The 23,130-nt window shown below is 48.2% G+C and overlaps 1 protein-coding gene across 2 annotated transcripts in view; it reads left to right on the forward strand.

Moving 5' to 3' along the window:
• The window catches only part of LOC129383890 (uncharacterized), a 114,033-nt gene that overhangs the window by 83,711 nt on the left and 7,192 nt on the right, over positions 1-23,130 (forward strand). The window contains exons 2-3 of one of the 2 annotated variants that reach the window (XM_055068888.1): positions 21,933-22,040; positions 22,885-23,060. In XM_055068888.1, coding sequence (XP_054924863.1) covers positions 21,933-22,040; positions 22,885-23,060 — 284 coding nt within the window. Of the gene's footprint in view, positions 1-21,932; positions 22,041-22,320; positions 23,061-23,130 lie in introns of those variants that run through there. The other variant, XR_008611714.2, reaches the window with a different exon arrangement.

Here is a 23,130-nt window from a genome sequence, read left to right on the forward strand (position 1 = left end):
GCGTGTGCTGTAGCGGGATTGCTCTTTATTTGTCGCACCGGTGGATCGCGGCCTGGGCATGGCCCCCGAAATGCACGGCAGGCCGGTACGGGCGAACGCTGAGTAACGCGTCATGCGGCAGCCGGGCTCCTCTCCTGCGCTTCTTTCTGGACACGCTGCGCCATCTAGTAGCACAGCCGAGACGTCCACGCGTGGCTTCCGAGACGACAAGCCTGGCGCGTCGAATAGATAGATAGATAGATAGATAGATAGATAGATAGATAGATAGATAGATAGATAGATAGATAGATAGATAGATAGATAGATAGATAGATAGATAGATAGATAGATAGATAGATAGATAGATAGATAGATAGATAGATAGATAGATAGATAGATAGATAGATAGATAGATAGATAGATAGATAGATAGATAGATAGATAGATAGATAGATAGATAGATAGATAGATAGGTAGATAGATAGATAGATAGATAGATAGATAGATAGATAGATAGATAGATAGATAGATAGATAGATAGATAGATAGATAGATAGATAGATAGATAGGCTCAAAACGCCTGAAATAGGCAAAAAAATGTTAATCGCATTAAAATACCACGGCCAAGCTGGTTCTTTAAGCGTGCAATACGCCTTCATGAACACCGCGCAAGAGTCTTCAGGCTTCCGCCAACGACATGCGGTTGGTTTCATCCGTATAGAATTAAGGCTTCCGTTGCTTCAGAGCCGTTCTTTATGATAGCTGAGACACCTGGCGCATGTATGTATAAACAGCGAAGCATCGTATCTTTTTCATAACATGTCTAATGGCTCTAAGAAATGCGATTACTCGTCAGGAAACTTCGCCGGCTGTCAAGGTCACATCGCGCCGCGACATTCGACAGCAGCTGGCATTGCTCACACACTATGGAGGACTTCCGCCTGGTGCACCAGGAATGAGGCCGACAAACAGGCGCCAAATCGCGCCAAGTTACGCGGCCCGCCGGCGCCGAGGAACATGGCGCCGACGCTAAGTACACTGAAGCGCTGGTCAAAGGCAAATGTGAACTGTTTCGCCTCTTTCCCCACCAGCTGTTTCGACTTTCAAATGCTGTCGCAATGGTTCTTCTTCCGTCTTCTACCTCACCTCTGTGTTTTTTATTGTTTGTAGCCATCCTGCACATATGTGAACAGCTGTTTAAAAAAATGGCAGACTCGTTTCCATGAAGTTAGTGTTACATAAAAACTACGCCAAGTATACGTGACTGTTCCTGCCATACCATTGGCTTATCTCGCTCAGATATTTCAGGGATATACCATTTTTAATTATGTTTAATACCAAGATATAAGGCATTGCTTAGTACTTTCGTCCACAATAAATTCGAGATCGGTGTGCTTTGCGGCGACGGCCCACCATGTGTCGTGGCCACGGTCTTTGTTACGGTGAAGACGGTGTTTTCGCCGTAGCCGTGGTAGGTGGTGCCACGGTTCTGTTGCGGCGGAATTCAATTTTTTTGAACTGACACCACCGTAGACAACGCCCACTTCGAATTATTCGCGGCGAAAACTGACAATAAATGCCTGCAAACGTCGCAACAAACTAAACACCATGCAAAATTGTACCTCTGTCCGAAATTTGAGCGATGGCCAACATTGAACAATAAATTGTTCCATGAATAGAGGGTGTAAGAGGATGAGGATGGGTGTTGCTTGCCCTAGACGGACCTGTAGCCTTGCAAAAAGTTACTCGAAATTTGCTCCGCCTGAACGCCGCCTCTCAACCTCGATACGGTCTGAAACACTTCGCTGTACAAATAACAACACCTGCAGGTTCCAAAAACAAATTCACTCGGAGCTCCACACGTTGCGCGGTTTCCGAACCACTACGACTCACACGGCTCTCAACTCGCTTCCCAACCCTGCATCACGGAGGAACTTTAGGAGGAGCCGAAGTACCTCCCTCCTGAATATCGAATGTTCTCGCGACAACAAAATGTCACTTAGCATTTGAGTGTGGCGCCGACATGCGCTCGAGTCCATCTAGTAATGACTTACGCTGTGCTTCAAATTCAGGACACTTTAGTATATAATGTTCAATGTCACCAAGAGCATGACAATGCACACACGACGATGATGGGCCAAGTCCTGTCTTGCACTGCCAGGCTGAAGTTTGCGCTGACCCTGTGCGGATGCGATTGAGGAGAGAGGCGTCAGTTCTTTTAAGTTTTTTGATCACAAAAGGTTGATGCGGTGGAGGCCACAAGGAACGGAAGTGGCTTAGGATTGCCTTCTTCGTGTCGTTCTTTCCTTTTTGCCTGCTGGGAAGCCTTCTTCGTGGAATTTAACTGAAGCGTTTTGTGCGCCATACTGTCAGCGGCCTCGTTGCCTGCTGCGCCGATATAGAAAACTACCAACTGGAACACGGTGGTAAATGCTAGTTTTTGTAATTCTTTAATGGCACGTACCACACGCTGAAGGCACTTGTCGAGGGGAAACACGCGCAGTTAATAGTTGCAGCGCAGCCATGCTGTCTGAAAATAGAGGATGTAAAACACGAGGCGATATAGGAAACAGTTCGGGCGATAGAGAACACTTCTCGTGTAGGGTTGATAACATCGTTGAACAGTTGGTCGATTACTCGACTGAAGTTTATCCCGCAAAACGATTATTCTTCATCGACGTCCGCCTTTCATTTAATCGACTGAATCGGTTCAGCCTGTTCCATTAATAGTTTGGGATAGCTGTGCAGCAGTGGCGCGAAATATTTGAATCTTACAGGAGGCGCACGAGCAGCAAGTGTGTGGCTCTGGTAGAGTGACTGTCGACTGTGTGTGTGTGTCTTTTTTTTTTTTTTCAGTGATTCGGGGCCTAGCGCTTGCCCTCTCCTCCTCCTTCCCCGCACCGTACACGCCACCACGCTTCCCCAAGCCGGAGGCTGGAAATTCCCTCGCAATTCAAGGCACGCTGCAGCAAAACGCAGTCGTTTATCGCCGTGTCACTCCTATAAGTCGACTAAAGACGGGTCAGAGCATACGCGTCGGATTTGGAGCATTTTTGACATAGCAGTGGAGCTTTCATGTCGATTCCAGCAAATCACTTCTATAGCGTGGCCATTCAAAGAAGGTGTCGGTTTCACCCAAACATGCCTGCCACTTGACATCCCTTGGCTCTGCAGAAAAGAGCGTGTGGCCTAAAATCCTAAACCAGTAATTTTGTTTTCCCCTGTGCAACTGCCCCCCTTATATATGTATATATATATATATAAACGTTGATTTAGAGGCTGGAACGCGAAAGCTTAGAGACGAATGCCTAATTCTTCAGGGCACCTAGCTCAGGTTCGAAGCGCACGTCACCGCAAAAAAAAAAACGGGGGGGGGGGGAGGGGGGCTTCGTATAGGTTTTCAGTTTCAAAAGAATACGACTACGTGTTTTTGTGAAAGCCGTCCGGAGTGTCTACTGGCATGGCGTGGTTAATCTTTGGCAGCACAGTGACGTTCGTTGTCAATAAATCGCCGCACCTATAAAGGCTGTTGCATTTTTTTTAGAGTTCCGAACAGACGCACGAAAATGACGGTCGAGCGTTGCAACATACGTCCACCTCGCGACATGGCTCCAGCAAGATGGCGGACATGGCCTGTGTTACCAGATGACTATGCATTTTTAGTATCTCCTATTAAGGCTTTAGAGCAGATCTCTGTACTGGCGCGCATAATTGCATTACCCAAGTAACTTTTCCACGTTGAAGGGACGATCCTCGAGGAGAGTTACTGCACGCCTTTGAACTTCACACAGAATGTGTTCTGCTTTCTCGCCGCGCCCTCCCCCCTCCCAATGGCCGCTTGACCAAACGGGTACAAACCGTACCGGGATCTTGCAATATCTGAGGTATACATGCAATGAGTAAAACGCGTTCTCTCTTTATTTTCTTTTTCTCTCGTCTTTTCTTTATTGTACTTTTATTTTTCAAAAGCTTGCTGTGTGGCATGAAACGTGTGATATATCGGTCGTTTTCTCTGAACTTCTCCTTCCTTTCGTCTGAAAGGGAGATATAGACACACAACCCGCAGCATGATCGGAGCGTTGGTGTGTCGTACTGAGAGTAATGAATAAAACATTAAACAAGAAGGAATGCCAACACCTGAAAACAAACAAAAACAAGCGCACTGTCGTGATATCGTTTACAGCCCGCCCGAACCATTCTCGTTTTGTTCTTAATTTCATTCTCTGACCTAAATATCAGCCAAGGCAGCTCAGGCTTCGCTTGGCTTCTTACTCGGCTGAGATAGCGGGTCGTACAGTGGCCGCCATTTTTTTTGTTCTCGGCCGTGAGCCTCCGCCGATAAGCACGCCCGGCCAAGAGAATCCATCTTGCTTCGGCTTCCAGGGCCTTTTGCAGAGACCGGGCCACGGCGTTATTGTCGTACGCCTATGGGGGCTTCTGGAAGGTGTGCAGTCCTCAGGGCATGCGCTTACGACTTGATACAAAGGCGGAAGAAAACGCAAGACTCAAACAAACAAAGACGACGAAAGAAGTGCGCCCTTCGAAACAAGACTGACCGGCCCGATCCGAGAGAAGCCGAGACATGGTGAGGAAAAATAGGATGGATAGCGTCCGAAGAAGCGAACAGGCGTAAAACGATTCGGTTAAAGCAGACGACAGATGATGCGGGACCGATGCCCAGTCATAATTGCGTTTAGTACAGGGAGGCACATACTGCAAGGTTACTATATCAAGAAACCGATGGGGCTCAATCCGTTCGCTCGCGATATTCAACACCATAGATGCAACGGTACAAGTGTTCATTGAAAATAAAGCCGCACTTCTCATCCAACATGGCGACTGAAGGAGGAACGAACATCGCTCGAAGAAACAGACGAAACGCTATAAATGTTAAAACCGGTTGACACAAGATACGGGGCCGTAACATAGGCGAAGACTAATATGCAGGGAAAAGAGGCTCACGGCAGAAATGGTAACCCACGAAACAATGGCAGCAAGAGGCATCCATGTAAGAAAATACAAAGACTGTGGCAAGTAAAAGGAAAGTATAAGGTTGCAAAGCTTTCCGCGGAAGCGAACGAAGAATGGTTCCAGTTTCAAATAAATAAAGAGAAAGGAAACAAAAGACAAGCAAGACGCCTTTTTAGCAGCCATATGTGCAGAAGCGAGAAGCTATAAAACGCGAAATAAATAAGATGAAGAGCTCGCCTAATAGAGGGCGCTGAAGGTGCGTAAATACGGCTCCCGCTTTTGCTGTCGGCCAGCTCGGTCGCCATAATCGCCGGACTTCATCAATCTCCCTTAAGTAACGGGCGGTCCTGGCATCGTCGATCTTCCAAGCACAGAACGGTTATGCCGTTGGGAAGGTTTCACGACGAAGGTACCGAGCGCCCTGTGTATATGGAACACTAAGGTAGCGCTGGGCTCAGGAGCTCATTGCTGTGGACACAACTGAGAGTAGCGAAGCTCGTTAAGCGTCTTCCCACACCACGATATAGGTTTCCTTTTCTCGGCGCATTGCGGTCGCAGGAAATGCGTCGGCGCACGATACGTGTGAAAAATGATGGGGCCAGACTGCAGGCCCTCGTTAAAGCGCACCATCACATACCCAGGAAACCCGCAGACATTCGTAAGACGGCCATCAGAACTCCGTTTGGCCTGCTTGAGCATGTGCGGATGCCTTTTGGACTCCGCAACGCGGCTCAAACTTTCCGGTGGTTTACTGCAGATGTGGCGCATGCCTCCCAACGCGGCCTCCCTGCATCGATGACGTCATTCTTGTTGCGAGTACAACTCCAGCAGACCACGACCGCCAGCCACTTGCATTATTCCAATGCCTACAGAAATGGTCGAATTTGATCTGCATGGTCGAATGTGATCTCCATGCTCGAATGTGAACCTTATTCTACATGGTCGAATGTGATCAGTGTGATCAATGTGACCTCAATGATCGAATGGGTATCGCATCCGGTGGCTGTGCTGAGGTAACGGGGTTCGAAACCAACCATCGGATCAACTTGGGCCACCGAGTGTATGCCAGTGTGTACTTACGTGCCGCTTTTTAGCGAACCTCTTTCACGCCGACATGGGGTCACTGTAAATGTGGCACATTTACAGTGGCGCAACACCGCGATTCGATGAAACTCTTTGAAGCCTACTTGTATTACCGGGTACGTGCCACTCGGTCTGTGCTGGTCTACAATGAAGCTCTTTGATACCAACTTGCATCACTGAGTACGCGCCGTTCTTCAACAAAAGTCTTTGACGCCCACTTGGGCGACCAGGTATGTGCCAATGGGAAAGTGCCGCTCCACGGTGACCGAAAATTATCCCGTAAGTTTATCCAATGCGGATAATCCGATTCCCATAATCCGGTGCGGACAATCCGATTATTTAGCAGGCTGCGCCGCAAATGCACTGGAATATGTGCCACTCTTCAAGAACCCACTCGGCAACCTGGGTCACCGCGCATGTACCACTGCGTGTGCGACGAGCGAGGGAACAATTCTCAACGTTCTTACGCACTAGCGCGCCATTACTCATCGTCTGGGAGTCCACGCGCGAAATGCTCGGTGGCGTCACTAGATGGCGCAGCGCGTCCGAGGAGCCAGGCTGCCACATGACGCGCTTCTAAGCGCTCGCGCGTACCGGCGCGCCATGCGTTTCAGAGGTCACGCGCAGGCCTCGGGTGGGCAGCGCGAAAGAGGACTCCCGCTGCAGTGCACGCCTTATACGTAACTCGTTTAGACCGTGGCAATACCGTGTGTCGCTATTTGATTCAGTGCTAAACGCACTACCGCCACTACTCATCGTGTGATGGGTTCTGTCGGATTTTTAGTAACAACAACAACAACGACGATGACAACAACAAGCTTTATTCCATTTGTCAGTTGAAGTCGATCAATCAACTTCAACTAGCCTTTGAATTGCCTTCCCACTTTTTTATTTGTGGTTTCCGTAACCGAATGCGTCCGGCGTTGAATGCGCTGTTTTACTTTAGGGCGCAAGGTCCCCTCGGTCATTGTCACTCGTTGCCAGTGACAAGTTGGAAACGATGCGTAACAAAACTAACAGTGTCACGCGTGCTGGCTTATCTCTTGTCTCAACACCGCATTTACCATTCAGTCTGAAGGACAACTTAACAATTTGTGACCCGGCATTCAGCGGAATTAAGTGACCGAGTGATCTACAGAAATTTCTGAAGGGCGACATGGCGTCCCAGCCTCCAAGCAAGCGCCGGATTTCTTTTTCTCGCACAGTGGCCGCAACCTCTACCGTGACTCTTACGTCGACTTACGTCAACCGGGCTCTCCTGTCCATCTGAGCACCCGAGGGTGACTTACACCTGTCACCTCCCCATTACCACTTCTGACGTCAGTCCCTGCTAACATGTAAGCTTTCGAACTGCAGCCAGCGACGTGCTTTATGACAGCTGTGTTTACTAGCGTTGTCGCGAACTTCATTATATGATACTACCAACCCTTTCACCAGATTAGACGACCAATTTATCCTGACATAAAGAATTGTTTACTAATTGATTCATTAGCGTCGAGCTCTTCCCGCCTTTCACAAGCCCGCCAGCCCAGGGGGAGCATCGGCCGAAGCGGCAGTCATACGGGTCCTAGAAAACAAGCAGCAGAACCAGCAGAGCAAACTGCAGAATCAGCACAGCCAATTACAAAGCCAGCAAGACCTCATAGACAAACTACTCCGCAGTCAACAGAAACAGCAAGAGCTCACCGACAAACTGCTTCAAAAATGCAAAGAACAACAAGAATTCACAGACAAGCTGCATCAAAAATGCCAGGAGCTCGAAAACATAAACAGACAGTCGGGAACGACGTTGACCAAGGCCGACGTTGAAGCCATAGTAGATGCAAGGTGCCTGATATTTCAAGAAGCCTTCATGAAGAACATTAACACCACAATGGAAAAAGTTGTCCAATCAGCAGTCGAAAAAACAGCCGATACCTCCGAAAACAAGATCGCTACGTTAAACGCCAAAATTGATGGGATCGCACCACAGCTCAGCAATTTTATCGCGCATGTAAAGAACAATACATCACCAAGGCACAGCTCGACAATTCGCGCCCCACGACTCGGAAGAAGGCACGGGCGAACAGCCACAGTGACTCTCACTCGGTCTCGCCCACTCGCGATCGCCGACGCGAATTCGAATCCTACGACGATGGCGACCCCTAACTACAAGGCAAAGAACCAGCATTCAACTATACCCATATGGCAATGGAACTGTCGATCATACCGCCCTCGACACGCCAATCTACAAGAATTCGTCAAGCTGAATCAACCCGACGTCATAGCACTACAGGAAACCAACACGCAGGACGTCCGACTGCAAGGATACGCCACATATGCACGAACCCGACGAACTGCCATACTGGTGAAGAAAACTTTCACAGCCCAAAAACATGACGTAGAGGACACCCAGACCGAACACACCTTAATCGAGGTTTTACCGGAACGAAAGACGCAGAAAAGCCTATTCGTGGCCAGCGTGTACAGCCCGCCTCGCGACCAGCTACCGGACTTCGATCACTTTGTGCGAAAAATTAGGAAATCCACGAATGGACACCAACTCGTCATAGTGGGAGACTTCAACGCCTCGCACACGGCATGGGGCTATCATACCACCACAAAGAAGGGGGCTAGAGTGCATGATGCTGCCCAGAAACACAGACTCACCCTCTGGAATGATCCTCTCCAGACCACGAGGATTGGAAACAGCGTCTCGAGGGACACAAACCCCGATCTAACCTTTACTGCGGACCTCCCCTGGGCAGAGTGGAGTCGACTCCAAGAAACCTTAGGTAGCGATCACCATATCCTCCAATTAGATGTAGCACACACCCGTAAACAGACCAAGACCGGAACTGCACGGCTAACCGAATGGAAATCCTTTAGGGACAAGCTAGATTCCGGAGCAAGCATCACTGACATTGACGAGTGGCTCAAAAATGTATTAGACACAGCAGAACGTTACACCAAGATCATACAACTCGATGCCGATAAACCCGCGGTCGACACGCACCTCCTCCATCTCTGGGAGGCAAGACGTGGCCTCCTGAAGAGATGGAAGCGACAAAAGCTTAACAGAAAGCTAAAAACACGTATCGCTCTCCTGACCAAGCAGGCTCAAGTCTATGCGGACCACCTCGCCAGGCAGAACTGGCACGCTTTTTGTGACAAGCTACAGGGGACTCTGAGCACGAAGAGGACCTGGCACCTCCTACGCGCACTCCTGGCCACTGAACCCACCAAAACGAAACAGAAGCAACATCTTCACAGTCTTATCCACAACCACGCCGGATCAGAACAACACCTCCTGCGAGAACTACAAAAGAAACTATGCGGAGACGCACCCTCTACCGCGGCAACTCGCAGCAAAGAATACTCTGGAAAACCGAATCCAGAACTCGACCGACCCTTCACGCAGGCCGAAATCAACGTAGCCCTATTCAAGCTGACTAGAAATACTAGCCCTGGTAAAGACCGGATTATTAACAAACACCTACGCAACCTACCGCCGCAGGCTACCGAGGCTCTCCTCCGTTACTACAATGAGTGCTGGGAGAAAGGAGAACTGCCTGCTGTGTGGAAACACTCGGACATCACCATGATCCCCAAGCCCAACAAACCTCTCAGCTTGGACAACCTACGCCCAATTTCCCTCACCTCGTGCGCGGGAAAGCTTTTCGAACATATGGTTCACGATCGCATTACCCAGTACCTGGAAGACAACGGCCACCTACCAGACACCATGTTCGGCTTCAGGCAGCACCTCTCAACGCAGGACGTGCTCTTACAACTAAAAGAAGGCCTTCTAGATCACCTAAACAATCGAAGCAAATACCCCATAGTGGCAGTAGACGTCAAGGGAGCCTTTGATAACGTTAGCCACGACGCGATCCTCACCAATCTCGAAGACACCGGCTGCGGTGCTAGGACCTACGCATACGTCAAAAACTTTCTGATGGACCGCACGGCAACAGTCGGAATCTGCAACATCCGCAGTGAAAGCTTCCTACTTCCAAACAGAGGCACCCCGCAAGGGTCGGTCATTTCACCGCTACTCTTTAACGTAGCTATGATCAAGCTACCCCCACTCCTCGAGACCATACCAGATCTGCGTCACGCGATGTATGCTGATGACGTCACGCTCTGGACCAGAGCTGCGAACGTTGGAAGGCAAGAAAGTAGCTTACAAGAAGCCGTCGACACCATCGAAAGCTATCTCCGAAACTGCGGTCTCCGCTGCGCCCCAGAGAAGTCTGAGCACCTCGTCCTGAAAGCAAGAACGAGAGGCCGACCACCCAACTACGAAAAGCCCGACCCTACCATCACACTCAACGGGACAACAATACCGAAAGTCGACACCATGCGAATACTTGGACTCCACATCCACAAAGACGGATCGGGAGCTGCAAGCCTACCGAGACTAGAACGCACCCTATCGCAACTCACGCACCTTGTCAAGAGGATCTCAAGCCAAAGAAGCGGGCTCAAGGAGCAAGACACTCTAAGCATAATACAAGCACTGCTCACCAGCCGCATCACATACGGCACGCCGTACCTGGCTTTAAAGAACGGTGAAATAGAAAAGCTCAACATCATGATAAGGAAGGCAATCAAAGTCGCCCTGGGACTCCCCGCCATGGCCTCTACATCACGTCTCCTTAAGATGGGCGTCCACAACACGTGGCAAGAGCTCGCCGAAGCGCACAAGAACAGCCAGCTAGAACGACTCAAGCTCACGCCCACAGGGAGATCAGTACTGCGACACCTGAATTACAGCGAGACGTATGTCGCAGACACGGACAAGAAAGAGCGAATACCACCGGACGTTCGAGAGTGCATTTGCATCGCACGTGTCCCGCGCAACATGCATCCCATATATCATAAGAGTAGAAGACAGGCTAGAGCCAACGCCATCAAACGAAGTTTCAAGCATGACCCGAATGCCCGCTACACCGACGCGGCCAAGTATCCGCATCGAAACGCGTACGCTCTCAGCGTCGTAGACTCCCAAGGCTCCGAGCTAGCATCGGCAACCATCAAGGCACGCAGCCCGGAAACGGCTGAAGAAGCGGCAATCGCTCTCGCCACCACTACATGCACAGACTCAGCGGTTATATTCACCGACTCTCAGGCCGCCTGCAGAAACTTCTTGAGGGGCCGCATCTCGGTCGATGCACTCAAGATACTGCAAAGACGAAGCACTCCGCTCCCGTACACCTCCTTAACGTGGGTACCCGGACACGAGGGACTAGAGGGGAACGAAGCGGCCCACGCCGCTGCCCGCGAGTACGTCAGCCAGGCTCCCCTCTCCCCACACGCTTTCGGACCCGCGACAGAAGAGACGGAGGCCGTACCCACCAACTATTCGGCCATATTGCAACATTACAGGCTCGAGCGTCGAGTGTACCCTCCACCGCACCCTAAACTCGACAGAGAAGAAAGCCTGATCCTCAGACGCCTTCAAAGTAATACGTACACGCACGGAATGATAATGCATCGCCTCTACCCGACGCTCTACGGATACCTCTGCCCGCTCTGCAACGTACCCGACACTCTGGCACACTTGCTCCTGGAATGCCCGTGGCACGAAGGCAGCGAAATGCAACCAGAGACGCACGCAAAACGAGCAATAGAAGCAAACGACCTATTCGAAACGTGGGAGGCCAAGCTAACCCTCGGGGACCTGGAAGACCAACGACAACTCGTCGCCAGGGCCAAGAGGGCAGTCGAAGCCAGAGGGTTCCTGGACTAAGGAGCCTTCCCACCTTAGGGTGATACCCGTCCTCGCTCGGGACACTGTTTCGTACAATAAACGTTTATTTCTCTCTCTCTCTCTCTTGGGTTCTTTAACGTGCACCTAAATCTAAGCACGCGGATGTTTTCGCATTCCGGCTACATCGAAATGCGGCCGCTGTGGCCGGGATTCAATCCCGCGACATCGTGTGCTTAGCAGCCCAACACCATAACCCCTAAGCAACTGCGGCGGCTAGTGTGCCTTAAGAAATGCGGTAGGTCTGCTGACCCCAAATCGCCCCATGGGCCACTGAAAACGATTTCCTCCACTCGCAGAAGGCTGTGTTTTACACCACTGCTGTTGGTACTCGAGGTTGTCGCTCTGGTTGGCCATATTTGGGGCAGCTGAACTGCTTCCTTGCAAAAGCTACACGCCCTACACCGTGGTAACTTCTCGTGGCTCGCGTGAAGCACGTCATCCTGTCCAGACAACCGGACTCGTCACCAGGCCTGGACATCCATCTGAACTCCTAAACAGAGATGGCCGGGAATAACAGACGTTCAGAGAAATAGGCTTTCTCTTTCTTACAATGCATTTTTCTTTCTCTGCTGACGAAACCTAAAATTCACCTTAAAGGCGGAATATTGGCTAAAATGGCTGCACCACCGAAAAAAGCTAATCGGTGTAAAGCTGGAGGAAGTAGAACACGGAATGTGTGGAAGCAAATTGCAATGCTTGAAGTGAAAGTAAATGCCGCGCTCCTTATGGATATTTTGTTCGCATGCAGCTGCGCAAGGTTTTACCACAGGTGCTGCTCGAAGCCTAACAACGCGCTGTGCTATGGGACTCATTACTTCGCCGCTTCAAAAAAAAAAATAGAGATCTTTGTTTTAGTTCGCACAGCGCGCTTGGCGAGTCTAAGAATGCTGCAGAACTTATTAGGTGGTATTCAAGAGGTCGAACTTGGTCTCCTTTTCCAACTTCTCAACATGTGGATCGCAGTTTTGACCTTCGTTCGGGAACGTCACGTTTCCGCCGGCGTATTCCTTTAACTTCTCCAAGCACTGTTCGTAGCCTGTGTCGGTCGCATTAACACTGCTGAAGAGGTGATACTTTGAATCTGGAAAAAGAAAATTCGAAACAAGAGATCTTGGACTACATCTAGCATGTGATGCTACGTTATCCACAGGAATTACATTGGGTATCGGTGATATAAGAGCGTATAAAAAAAGTACGTTGCTGGTAGTCAGACCCTTCGCGCGAAAAGTGAGGTGAAGTGAGGAAGGAGTGAAGAATGAAACGGCAAAACGTCGGTGCTCCATGCGTTCCGCCAGAGGGGATGATGATGATGATGATGGTGGTGGTGGGGGTGGTGATGATGATTTATTGGCAGCCCCTTTGAAACGGGGTGGTGGCAAAGAGAGACGTAGTTTGCTTGAGCTAATAATGCAATCTATACTTGCTCATCAGTACAGCTTTTTGATTACATGTTCGTAATCTTTTGTTTCGCTAGACGCATACCTTAGCGTTCCATTAGGACGTGCGGAGTTGTAAGCGGGTTTTTGCTGCAGCAGAGACATACCTCATGTTTCTGCGAATATATGCTCCGGTATGGCTTTATCCTTACGCAACTACCTCGGGACTCAAATACCAAGGCACGGTATTTTGGTCATCTTACAAATTTTACGTTCTAATCTCTTTTTTTTTTGCCATTCTTGTAAATCCCCATCGTTTTTCTTTCTTTCCGTCCTTAGAATCCAATTTCCTGCCTCTGCTTATCTTTTAATCTCTGTTTCGTTGGTATCTCTCTAATTTTTAAGGTTATGCATTTGTGATGGCTACCGAGGCTATCTGCTCTTTGTTCATATATAGTCACTTGGTCTAGTCATTCGTGAGCCATTTTTGAGACTAAGGCGTAGTCGATAACGGACTGCCTGCTTCCCCATCGCCACGTTACCTATCCATGACACTTATTCTCTTTACGCTACTACAAGGTTCTGCTGCCTAAACAGATCCAGCACTGTGAAACCGTTGGAACCATTATGTCCATCTAGATAATCCTTATGCCAATACATATCTCCTACTAATATAACCTGGGCTGGCTTTCTGAATTCAAAAACATATCTTCTAATACAGCAAATCACTTCACTATTTCGATTCCTGCTATCATTCACTACCTTCCCATAAGTAAGTTATTCCAAGCCACGTATTTTTTTTCTTCCCATGTGCAGCTAATTCATAAATGCACCTGACATGCCTCTTTTACCCTTTACCACTTCAAACAACGCCTGATGAGCCTGCATACGACTATGATTTTTCTGGACCCAGTCAAGCATGATGATGACGATGACGATTCGGCATGGAATGTGTTGCATTTTGAAGCCGTAGAGGAGTGATATTAGATTTCTGTGGTAGGCCCTCTCTTGATGAAGATTTAATTTTGTTGTTGCTGCTGAGGAGCCTATGAGAAGGGACATACAATTACGAATCTTACGATGTGCATGTCGTGTTTTCACCTGAAAATGTCAGTGAGAGAAAGAAAGAAAGAAAGAAAGAAAGTGAGGGAGAGGCGCGTGGGAACTATTGAAGGCACTCACCTGACTTATCTGGTGCGAATTGCTCAAGAACAAAACAGCTGTTTTCGTAGCGGGAACGCACACTGAGGTGCAAGATTTCTTCGACATTTTCCAATGTTGAAAGCATAGAAAAGAAGAATGAAAAGACAATTTAGGAGAGCTCAGTTATTGGGCTGGAACGGAACTCACTCACTGCGACAATAAGAGACTCGCGCACACGATAACATTGCCAAAACATTACGAAAACATTGTGAAAACATTGAACCGCGCACAAGGCGGTGCTCGTCCACTACATTATCTCTCGTCCTGGCTCCGAAATAGATGCGAGGATGCCAGAACTCACATAGCTTGTGTGGGTTTCAACACCTTGCCCAAATAGATGTCACGCAGAGAACGTTTCGATACTCACCGCTGCACCCTACAGCGTAACGCTTGCCTTGAGCAACTATGTCCACTTCTCCGTCTCTGAAACCCCGAGAGTCTTGTGAAAGAAAACTGATCATCGTGTAAGCTCGCGGGCGTTTATCTTGATTAACAGTGCCAAGGACCGCATGGAATCGGTACTGACTCGTTGCAGTCTCAATTTGTTGCCTTCATCACTTTGATTAAGGGTAAGCATTTGCTTAGCTGTTTTTTTTTTTTTTTTTTTTTTGATGTCGGTATGCTATATTGGCTAGCAGGCCCTCTGATACAGCAAACAGCAATATTAGGTCACGAAAAGGGTCGAGCGTGTTTGTTCACTCGTCACAATTTGACGCGTATCATGTGATCAACGGTTTTGCACAAGGTGTTTGGAATAGAAACAACGCTCTTGCGGCATCGAGCCGAGCATTCTAACCAGTTAGCCGCGGTCGTCTTGCCCAAGTTCTCTGGGCGCTGCTAATATCCGGCATCACGTTACAGTTCTGATGTACGAACTCGGCGCCTGTAATATTGGAGAACCTGCGGCAGCTCCCTTCTCTCCCACCGGCTGCCAGATTACGCGGCACCTCCCGTCTCCGAGATTTCAACCAATTCCGAAAATTGCGCTTCTGCTAAACTGATTATTAATGAGTAGTACAGAATACTTCATCCATTTCGACAAAGCTGAAAGGCTGGTAATTATCCTTTCTCTTTGATTTCCAACCTTTAACAGCGATAAGCAGACGACGCGTGCCTCAATAGTTAGAGGTTATGACACAAGTCCGAGCAGGACGGCGCCTCCGAGATTTTCGGCGTGGTTGCCTGGTCTCGGAGGTCTTGCCGACGAGCCAGGCTTGTTTAGGTTTTGAAAGGTCAGATGCAACAAAATTCCACTTTGACGAAATTGGTTGTAATTGAGCAGTATATACTCATGTACTGTCCATGCAATCTTGGCAAAGCTGGATTCATGGTAATTGTGCAAGTTTCTCATTACAGGCTTCGAAATAGCGCAAAAGCAGACGACACGCTCGCCTGGCGGTTAGCGCATGTGATGCATGACCCGGCCTATCGACTCCGAGATGTTGAGCGCTGCACGAGCATCGCCTCATCACGGAGGCCATGCCGACGATCCGCGCTGGTTCTGACCATGCTGGTTCGTGCGCGAACCAGCACGGTCAGAACCATTCGTGCCCGCTATGCCCGCTGCCACCGGTGTCCGTCGCAAATACCACAAGGAATGAGAGAAAAAAAATACCCACTTCCCGTCAGGATCCAACCCGAAAACTCAGTGGGTGAGTCAGCAACTCTACCTGAATAATAATTTTGAGATTAGAATTTTGCCTTCAAGTCTGCGAGGGTATATTGACTTGAAAAAAAAAAATATTAAAAATTTACCGTTGTAGAGGAGCTCCTTATCATTTCGCCGTAGCACGCATGTTTTCTTTTTTATTTTTTTTTTTTTTTTGTTAACAGTCATTCTATATGCACCATACAGATGCCTACAAAACTTTGGGGTAGTCTGGGAAGGAAGCGTCACGATTCTTTACGCCGGGCCCTTTGTCCTTCTGGCATCTCGTAACTGCGACTCAGATACTGCTACGAATTCGTGGTTGCTTTCTGCATAGTGTTCGCGTTTCATTAGTGTATAAGTGTAGACCAGTTGGAGTAGCAATGTCAGTGATGAAATAGGGCAACAGACAGGACGGAGAGCACTCATTTTGTCTCGTCTTGGACTCTGTCCACTGTGCTGCGCTGTCCAGTGTGCCGCACTATATTGGGAGTTGCCAGAAAAGACAACTCGTGTAAGTTTGAGTATAAGCTTATTTTGATAAAATCAGACTTCAAAAATGTTCCCGTTTCAAAAGCCGCCCCATTTTCGTTTCTTTGCTTTGCGATCGCATCCGTGCATGCCTGTTTGCTTTACTTTGCGGGTGTGCTATTTCCGAACAATAACCATTGCCGTACTGGGTACTTCATTTATTATGAGAAATGACTTACAGCAAGAGATATCTTCCACTGCGCCGGAGGAATTTCCTGTGGCACGCTATGCTAACTTTCTTGAACGCGTTGATTGTGCTAAAAACGTGTTCGCGACAGAAAGAGAAAGAGAGAAAGCAAGGACAGGAAAGGCAGGGAGGTCAACCAGAAGAGCATCCGGTTTGCTACCCTACACTGGGGGTGGGGGGAAAGGGGAATAGAGAGAGCAAAGGGGGAGAGTGAGCACTGAGTGCATGTGGGTGGGTCACTCTGCACAGGGACACTATAAATGGTCTCTTAAGCCGGTGCAATTCAAGTATTGCACTAATGCACGATTCGCTTTTCGTGCCAGTGACGGGTGTGGCCACGGTCCGAGTATCTTTGACTCGGTGAACGGCCTTAAGTCCAGTCGGTGTAAAGTTTCCCGCAGAGAGAGGCGTTGTATATCGTAGCGGGGGCAGGTACACAATAGGTGCTCGATGGTCTCCTCGCACCCACAGGAATCGCACATCGGGCTCTCGGCCATTCCCAATTCGTGACAGAACCACTAATAAAATACTCGATAGTTAGGTGACCAAATGGTCAAGCTCTAAAAAGTATTTCAACGCAGCTTTTAAGCGGGATTAAAGGAACAACTTGTGGCAGGTGGTCCCAGGTGATTTACTTAGGAACTCCCTTTTTACAGTTACCCCACTATATAGTTGTGACACGGAACACATCGAGCATAGAGGCCTTCTAGGGCGCACAGCATTAGCCTCGCAATGTTTATAGAGAGCGGGAGGTGACTCGAAATCGTGCACATGGCGATGACTACGTGAGACAACAGCAAAACAAGGTTCGCGCAGTAGGCGTGACGCCGCGTGTATGACGAGGGTCAGATGTCACGAAGCCGGAACGACGACAATGGAACGACACATCGGCATCACGACCAGAAGCACACACCTAGTCAGGCAAGTTTGTATACAATTCAGCCACTCGGTCGGCGTAAGAGGACGTATGGACGGATCGGCAGACAGACAGACAGACAGACAGACAGACAGACAGACAGACAGACAGACAGACAGACAGACAGACAGACAGACAGACAGACGGACGGACGGACGGACGGACGGACGGACGGACGGACGGACGGACGGACGGACGGACAGACAGACAGACAGACAGACAGACAGACAGACAGACAGACAGACAGACGGATGGGTCAAAAACTCCTCAAATAAGGAAAGAATGCTTGTCTCATTAAAATACCGCGTTTGGGCTGGTTCTCAAGCTTGCAGTACGCCATCAGGAGCGCCGCGCAAGATGCTTCTTCAGGCTGCCGCCGTTTGTTTGATTCGCATACAGTAAGAAAGACAATTAGACAAAGTCTGTCTGTCTGTCCGTCTGTCCGTCTGTCCGTCCGTCTGTCCGTCTGTCTGTCTGTCTGTCTGTCTGTCTGTCTGTCTGTCTGTCTGTCTGTCTGTCTGTCTGTCTGTCTGTCTGTCTGTTCTTCTCCTTTTGATTCTTTTGTTTGCCACAAGAGAGCGCTACATGTGAAGTGCGCGTGAAGGAGGAACTCGCCGGCCTGAAGGAGGAAAGCGGCTAGTTCCTCTTTTCTCGCTCCCTTCTTTTTGAGGGTGTGCCAGAGACAACAAGGCATCGACAAATTAGTTGAACTATTAAATATATTTTTTTCCTAATCAATAACAAAGGCGAATATGGTTCTTGGTAGCTTGATTTCCTTTTTTTTTTTTAATGCGCGTGCGTGTTTTTCTTTTGATGCCATATGTTTAAACACGTTGCTCTGTCTGCTGAATTGTCCTATGTTAGAACCATTTCTTTTCTGTGCCTTCCTTCTTACATGAGCTGTTTATAGCCGCCACCTGCCCGTTTCACGCCTTCGAGTGCGCTACTTATGTTGCTATAGGTTTTTTGTTAGTCTGTTTTTGATTTTGTTTGTTTATTTTTGATGCGTTCGCCATTGATTAAGTGATTTCTAGCTTGTCTTCGCACTTATCTTGTATTCGCACTTTTTATAACCTGTGAATATTATTTTATGTTCTGTCTGATTATGTATTGTCCCCCCCCCCCCCCCCCGTGTGATATCCATAAATGGCCTTTAAGGTAAAGGAAGAAAAAGAAATCAGTATGGTACAACGTTGCCAAGGTTAAAATAGGAAACAAAGATCTAACAGAGGGTAAACGAATGCCTAAATTTCACTAGAACAATAAAATATGCGAACGGTAAATCTCTGGCGCTGAGAACAGCGCGAAGCGGCCTGCCCCTCTCTCTCTCTCTCTCTCTCTCTCTCTCTATATATATATATATATATATATATATATATATATATATATATATATATACACGTCTGTCATGCACTGAGTGCTCATTAAAGAACCCGAGCTGGTCAAAACTGATGTAGAGTCCCTCCACTACGGCGTGCCTCATAATTAGAGAGTTTTAGATGAGGGGACGCAAGCGCCTTGCGCACCCAAGAACTAGGGGCCACGGTACTGCGCATGAGCAGACCCCTACGTCTACGTCTGCGCATGCGCAGTACCGTCGCCCCTATTTCTTACGTACGCAAGCCACTGGCATCCCCTAACCTAAAGCTGTCTATTATATCGCGGTCTTGCATGTACCACCCCAGAACTTTACTTTAATTACCTTCCTTCCTTCCTTTACCTTGATTATCTTATCTTCCCTTTAGCGTAGTATTTTCCTAACTTAAGAGAACAGCGCTGTTCTCTAGCAACAGACGTATTGCGGCCTAAAATGATCTTACACGCGCATTCGCGTATTTCGCAAGCCCGTTAAACTGTTGCCACAGGGTTTAAGTGGGATACTTTTTTCCTATTTCCAGGTGGCGGCGCGCGATAGTAGGGTGCAAGTTGTATCTATTCCAGCTACGGCAAAATGATACACGCGCATGAAAATACGAATAAATCGAAAGGGGTATAGGGGCGTGGGAGGAATGCCGTCAACTTGTGTTCTCCCCCCCCCCCCCCTCCGTGCTTGTCCCGCACTTGCAGAGCGACAGCGCTGTAGCCCCAGCTGTTATCTCCGCAAGAGCATTCCATGCACAATATAGACACAAGAGCGACACTATTCCACCCGTCTATCGAAAAAGTAGAACTGGTGAAATAAGAAAAAAAAAACATCTGCGTTTCTTCCAATGAGACCATAGAGATAAAGAAGAATGAAAAAAAGGCAGATGCAAGAACGTGCCTTGCAAGTTCCTCTGGAAAAAAAAAGAAAATGAAAATAAAACCTTCCTCATTCTGAATCACGTAAGCCTTCAAGCGCATTCCCGCTGTACAACCTCCCTTCCTCTCTCCCCCCCCCCCCTGCCCCTCCGTTGAGCGACCTTAAATGAGGCGCTCAGCCACCTACGAACGCCTATAGACCCCCCTACACGGGACTCTTCACATCTTCGACATTGAAGACAGCTATTCCCTGGCACTCATCCGATGTACGTATACTAACATACTTTAATTTCTCCTTCCCTTCTGCAATAAAATATTCGGCGTGCCAAACAGCTCCAAGCAGACTCTTCTTGTTGACGTTTTAACGATTCTAAAGCAATGACTCCGTCGATGGCTATGGTCAAGTTTCGGAATTAATTGTTAGAACCTGCATGTTCTCTGAACGTAACGATGTGTGATGTTGGTGGCAGCACTCATACCGCCATATAACAGCACTGTTGTACTAAAAAAGAAGAACGGGTAGGCTGTATCAGCACTCTTAAGCAAAATTACACCCTCTGGCTCGTATCTTGCCACACAACAACACTTTTAAACAAGTGTACACTTTTGGGGTGCGTATTTTCCACACAACAAAAATCGCCATCTGTCTTGCTTGCGCTTCCTTCCTTGAAAACGCAGCGCTCGCTACTTTCCTGTCGAGAGTGCTCTGTCGTGCTGACAACGGGAAGTACCGGGCTCGTTCGTGATTTGCAAGTACAGGGCTCGCCGTGTTAACGAAAGCAAATGCGGACAAGACAGATGACGATTATTGTTGTGTGGCGAGAGGTTGTAATTTTGCTTAAGAGTCAATAAGCCGCCATGCTCTGCCACCACGCTCTGCCGGCTGCGGCGACAGAGCGTGGGTGGACGCGCCATATCTTGGAGGCAATGTGCGCTGCGTTCGAAGGCTAGGCAGCCCGACATAGGTGATGGCTTCGCGCGCGCTGTGTTTCCGTGCGCGAAGTTCTCATTGAAGCGGGAGGCAGCACTAAAGGGTAATTCGCTCGCCGCTGCTGCCGCCGTTCTTCGCGTCAGCCACCCGACAGCGAGTGTCCGCGGTCATCGAGCCAGGTGTGTTCGGGCTTACATGTGTGCTCGTGACAACTTGCTCATCGATTTAGTTTGGAATCAAATGTCCACAGAAATTTATGCAGCTGACTAAACCACTAACTTTACTTCGTATAGCCGTCTGCTTGTATTCTATCGCAATCAGTGCTGCACATTTTTGGCGAAACTTGACTGTTTGAATGTTCTATTACTGCGTTATTGCAATTGCAGCGCGAACAAATCAAACACGGACAAAGAAGAGGGACGTAACACAAGCGCTGACTCACGACTAAAATTTTATTGCTTACAAACAATTCTATAAGAACAAAAACTCACGCATGCATACACCCGCGCAACATTTAGTCCCTCAACCAAACGTGTTTGAATTATTCGCACTGTAAGGATTAATGTATATGTACCGACTCGCCCAGGTAGCAACCATTCAATTGTTGGGCTCTTATTGTCCCTTTGAAGGCATTCATTGTCCGTTTTAAAAAAATATTTTATGTAAGACATTCAGCAAAATAAGAAATATAGCGCTTGTTGGCGCAAGGCAGTGCTGCGTTTCAAAAGGGACGCACATAGCATCCATCCATCCATCCATCCATCCAACCATCCATCCATCCATCCATCCATCCATCCCTCCCTCTTACCCCTTTTGCGTCATTCCCCTCAGACCTCTTTCCTCTGACATTCCGACGTACGTGTGTATTCCCGTGCAATTTCATTTCTGGTGCTTTTCTTCTAACTTCTAGTTTCTTTCTTCACTGAATGTTGCCCAAACCCCGATTGAATTTTTTAACAAAAGATGCTTCAACTATTTTAAACATTTCATGCCACCATCCAGGCCTCAATAGCCACGTTTATTTCATGCCCTATTTTTCTTGTGGGGTATGCACTTTTGTACATGAACAGAGCGATTAACGAAAATTCGTTGTTTGAATTCCACGATGCAGATGAGAAAAAGTGGAACACTCCTGCTAAAAATCCTTGTTGCGGCGGCGGTTCTTCATAAGTGCATGGGAAGTGGAAAGGAATGCACAGATGGCTGCCCTTACACTAGCGTAAGTATATCGGCCTCAACAACGACCTTGAAGATTGAGCTAAACGCTCGAATAGTCCCATGGCATATTCTAAAGAGACACATGAAAGATGCACTAAATCAGTTTACATTGATAAAGCATGCTTTATTATTCAACTTTCGTCAACTTTGCGGTAATCGGTTGATTATTATACGACAAAATTTAGGTAAAAGTTTCTTTCATCAGATTTCGCGCCGGAAAGCAGTGCCGGCACGTAGTTTCGAAGTTCTGGTTTCAAAATTACCATCTGCGCTTAGGATGATTGTGGTTTCGCTAAAAGATATTGAAACTTTACAAGTTTTCTCTGTGGCTCCTTTAGAATGCAATCTTATTCATGCGCTCTGATGAAAGTTCAAATAGGAGCGACCAGTAAACGCCGACAAAATGCGTGACGTCACTGCATACTGGTGCTTGAACTTCGAAGCAGCCTCGTCCCCCATGTTTCGTTCTCGCGCCTTTTCTGGCTTACCAAGCGTATTCTCGTTATTAGAGTGACAGGGTGATGTATTAGAATAAATAATTAAAAAAGCTCGAATGAATGTTACCCTCCAGTTCTCCCTTGAAATAGGTGCGTGTATGGCAGGCGCGTAGTGCAGTGCTGTTCTGTGGGGGTTAGGCCGATTCCGGCTTCTGTAAGGAAAGCGGACCTGGCCACCCTGGGACGTACACACTGGGCTTCGCATGCAGGGACAAACATTTTCATTGGCACCGTCTTTAGGTCCGACCTTAACGCACCTCGATCTTTCTATTCTCTCCCGCTTTGCCCCTTTTCGTTGTTTTTTTTTTCGTCACGAACTTTCCTTATTTCATTCCTCGATCTATTTAGGTGATCTACCACTTCGACTCTTTTCGCCTGGAAGCTACTTCAGAGTCGGAGCCACAGCAGTTCTGCTTGACGTTTAAGAGAGTTGTATATCCAGAAGGTGATTTAGACCGTTTACGTTACTATGTCCTTACCGCCCCTTACAAAGTCAAGTACACGACGGAGGACAATACCACACGGTAAGATAAAAACGGGCTTTTAAAAGGTGTGCAGCCTTCGTCAAATGTATACGGACCACGATGCCTGCCA

Source organism: Dermacentor andersoni, chromosome 9, assembly GCF_023375885.2.
Source record: "Dermacentor andersoni chromosome 9, qqDerAnde1_hic_scaffold, whole genome shotgun sequence".
Classification (NCBI taxonomy): Eukaryota; Metazoa; Arthropoda; class Arachnida; order Ixodida; family Ixodidae; genus Dermacentor; species Dermacentor andersoni.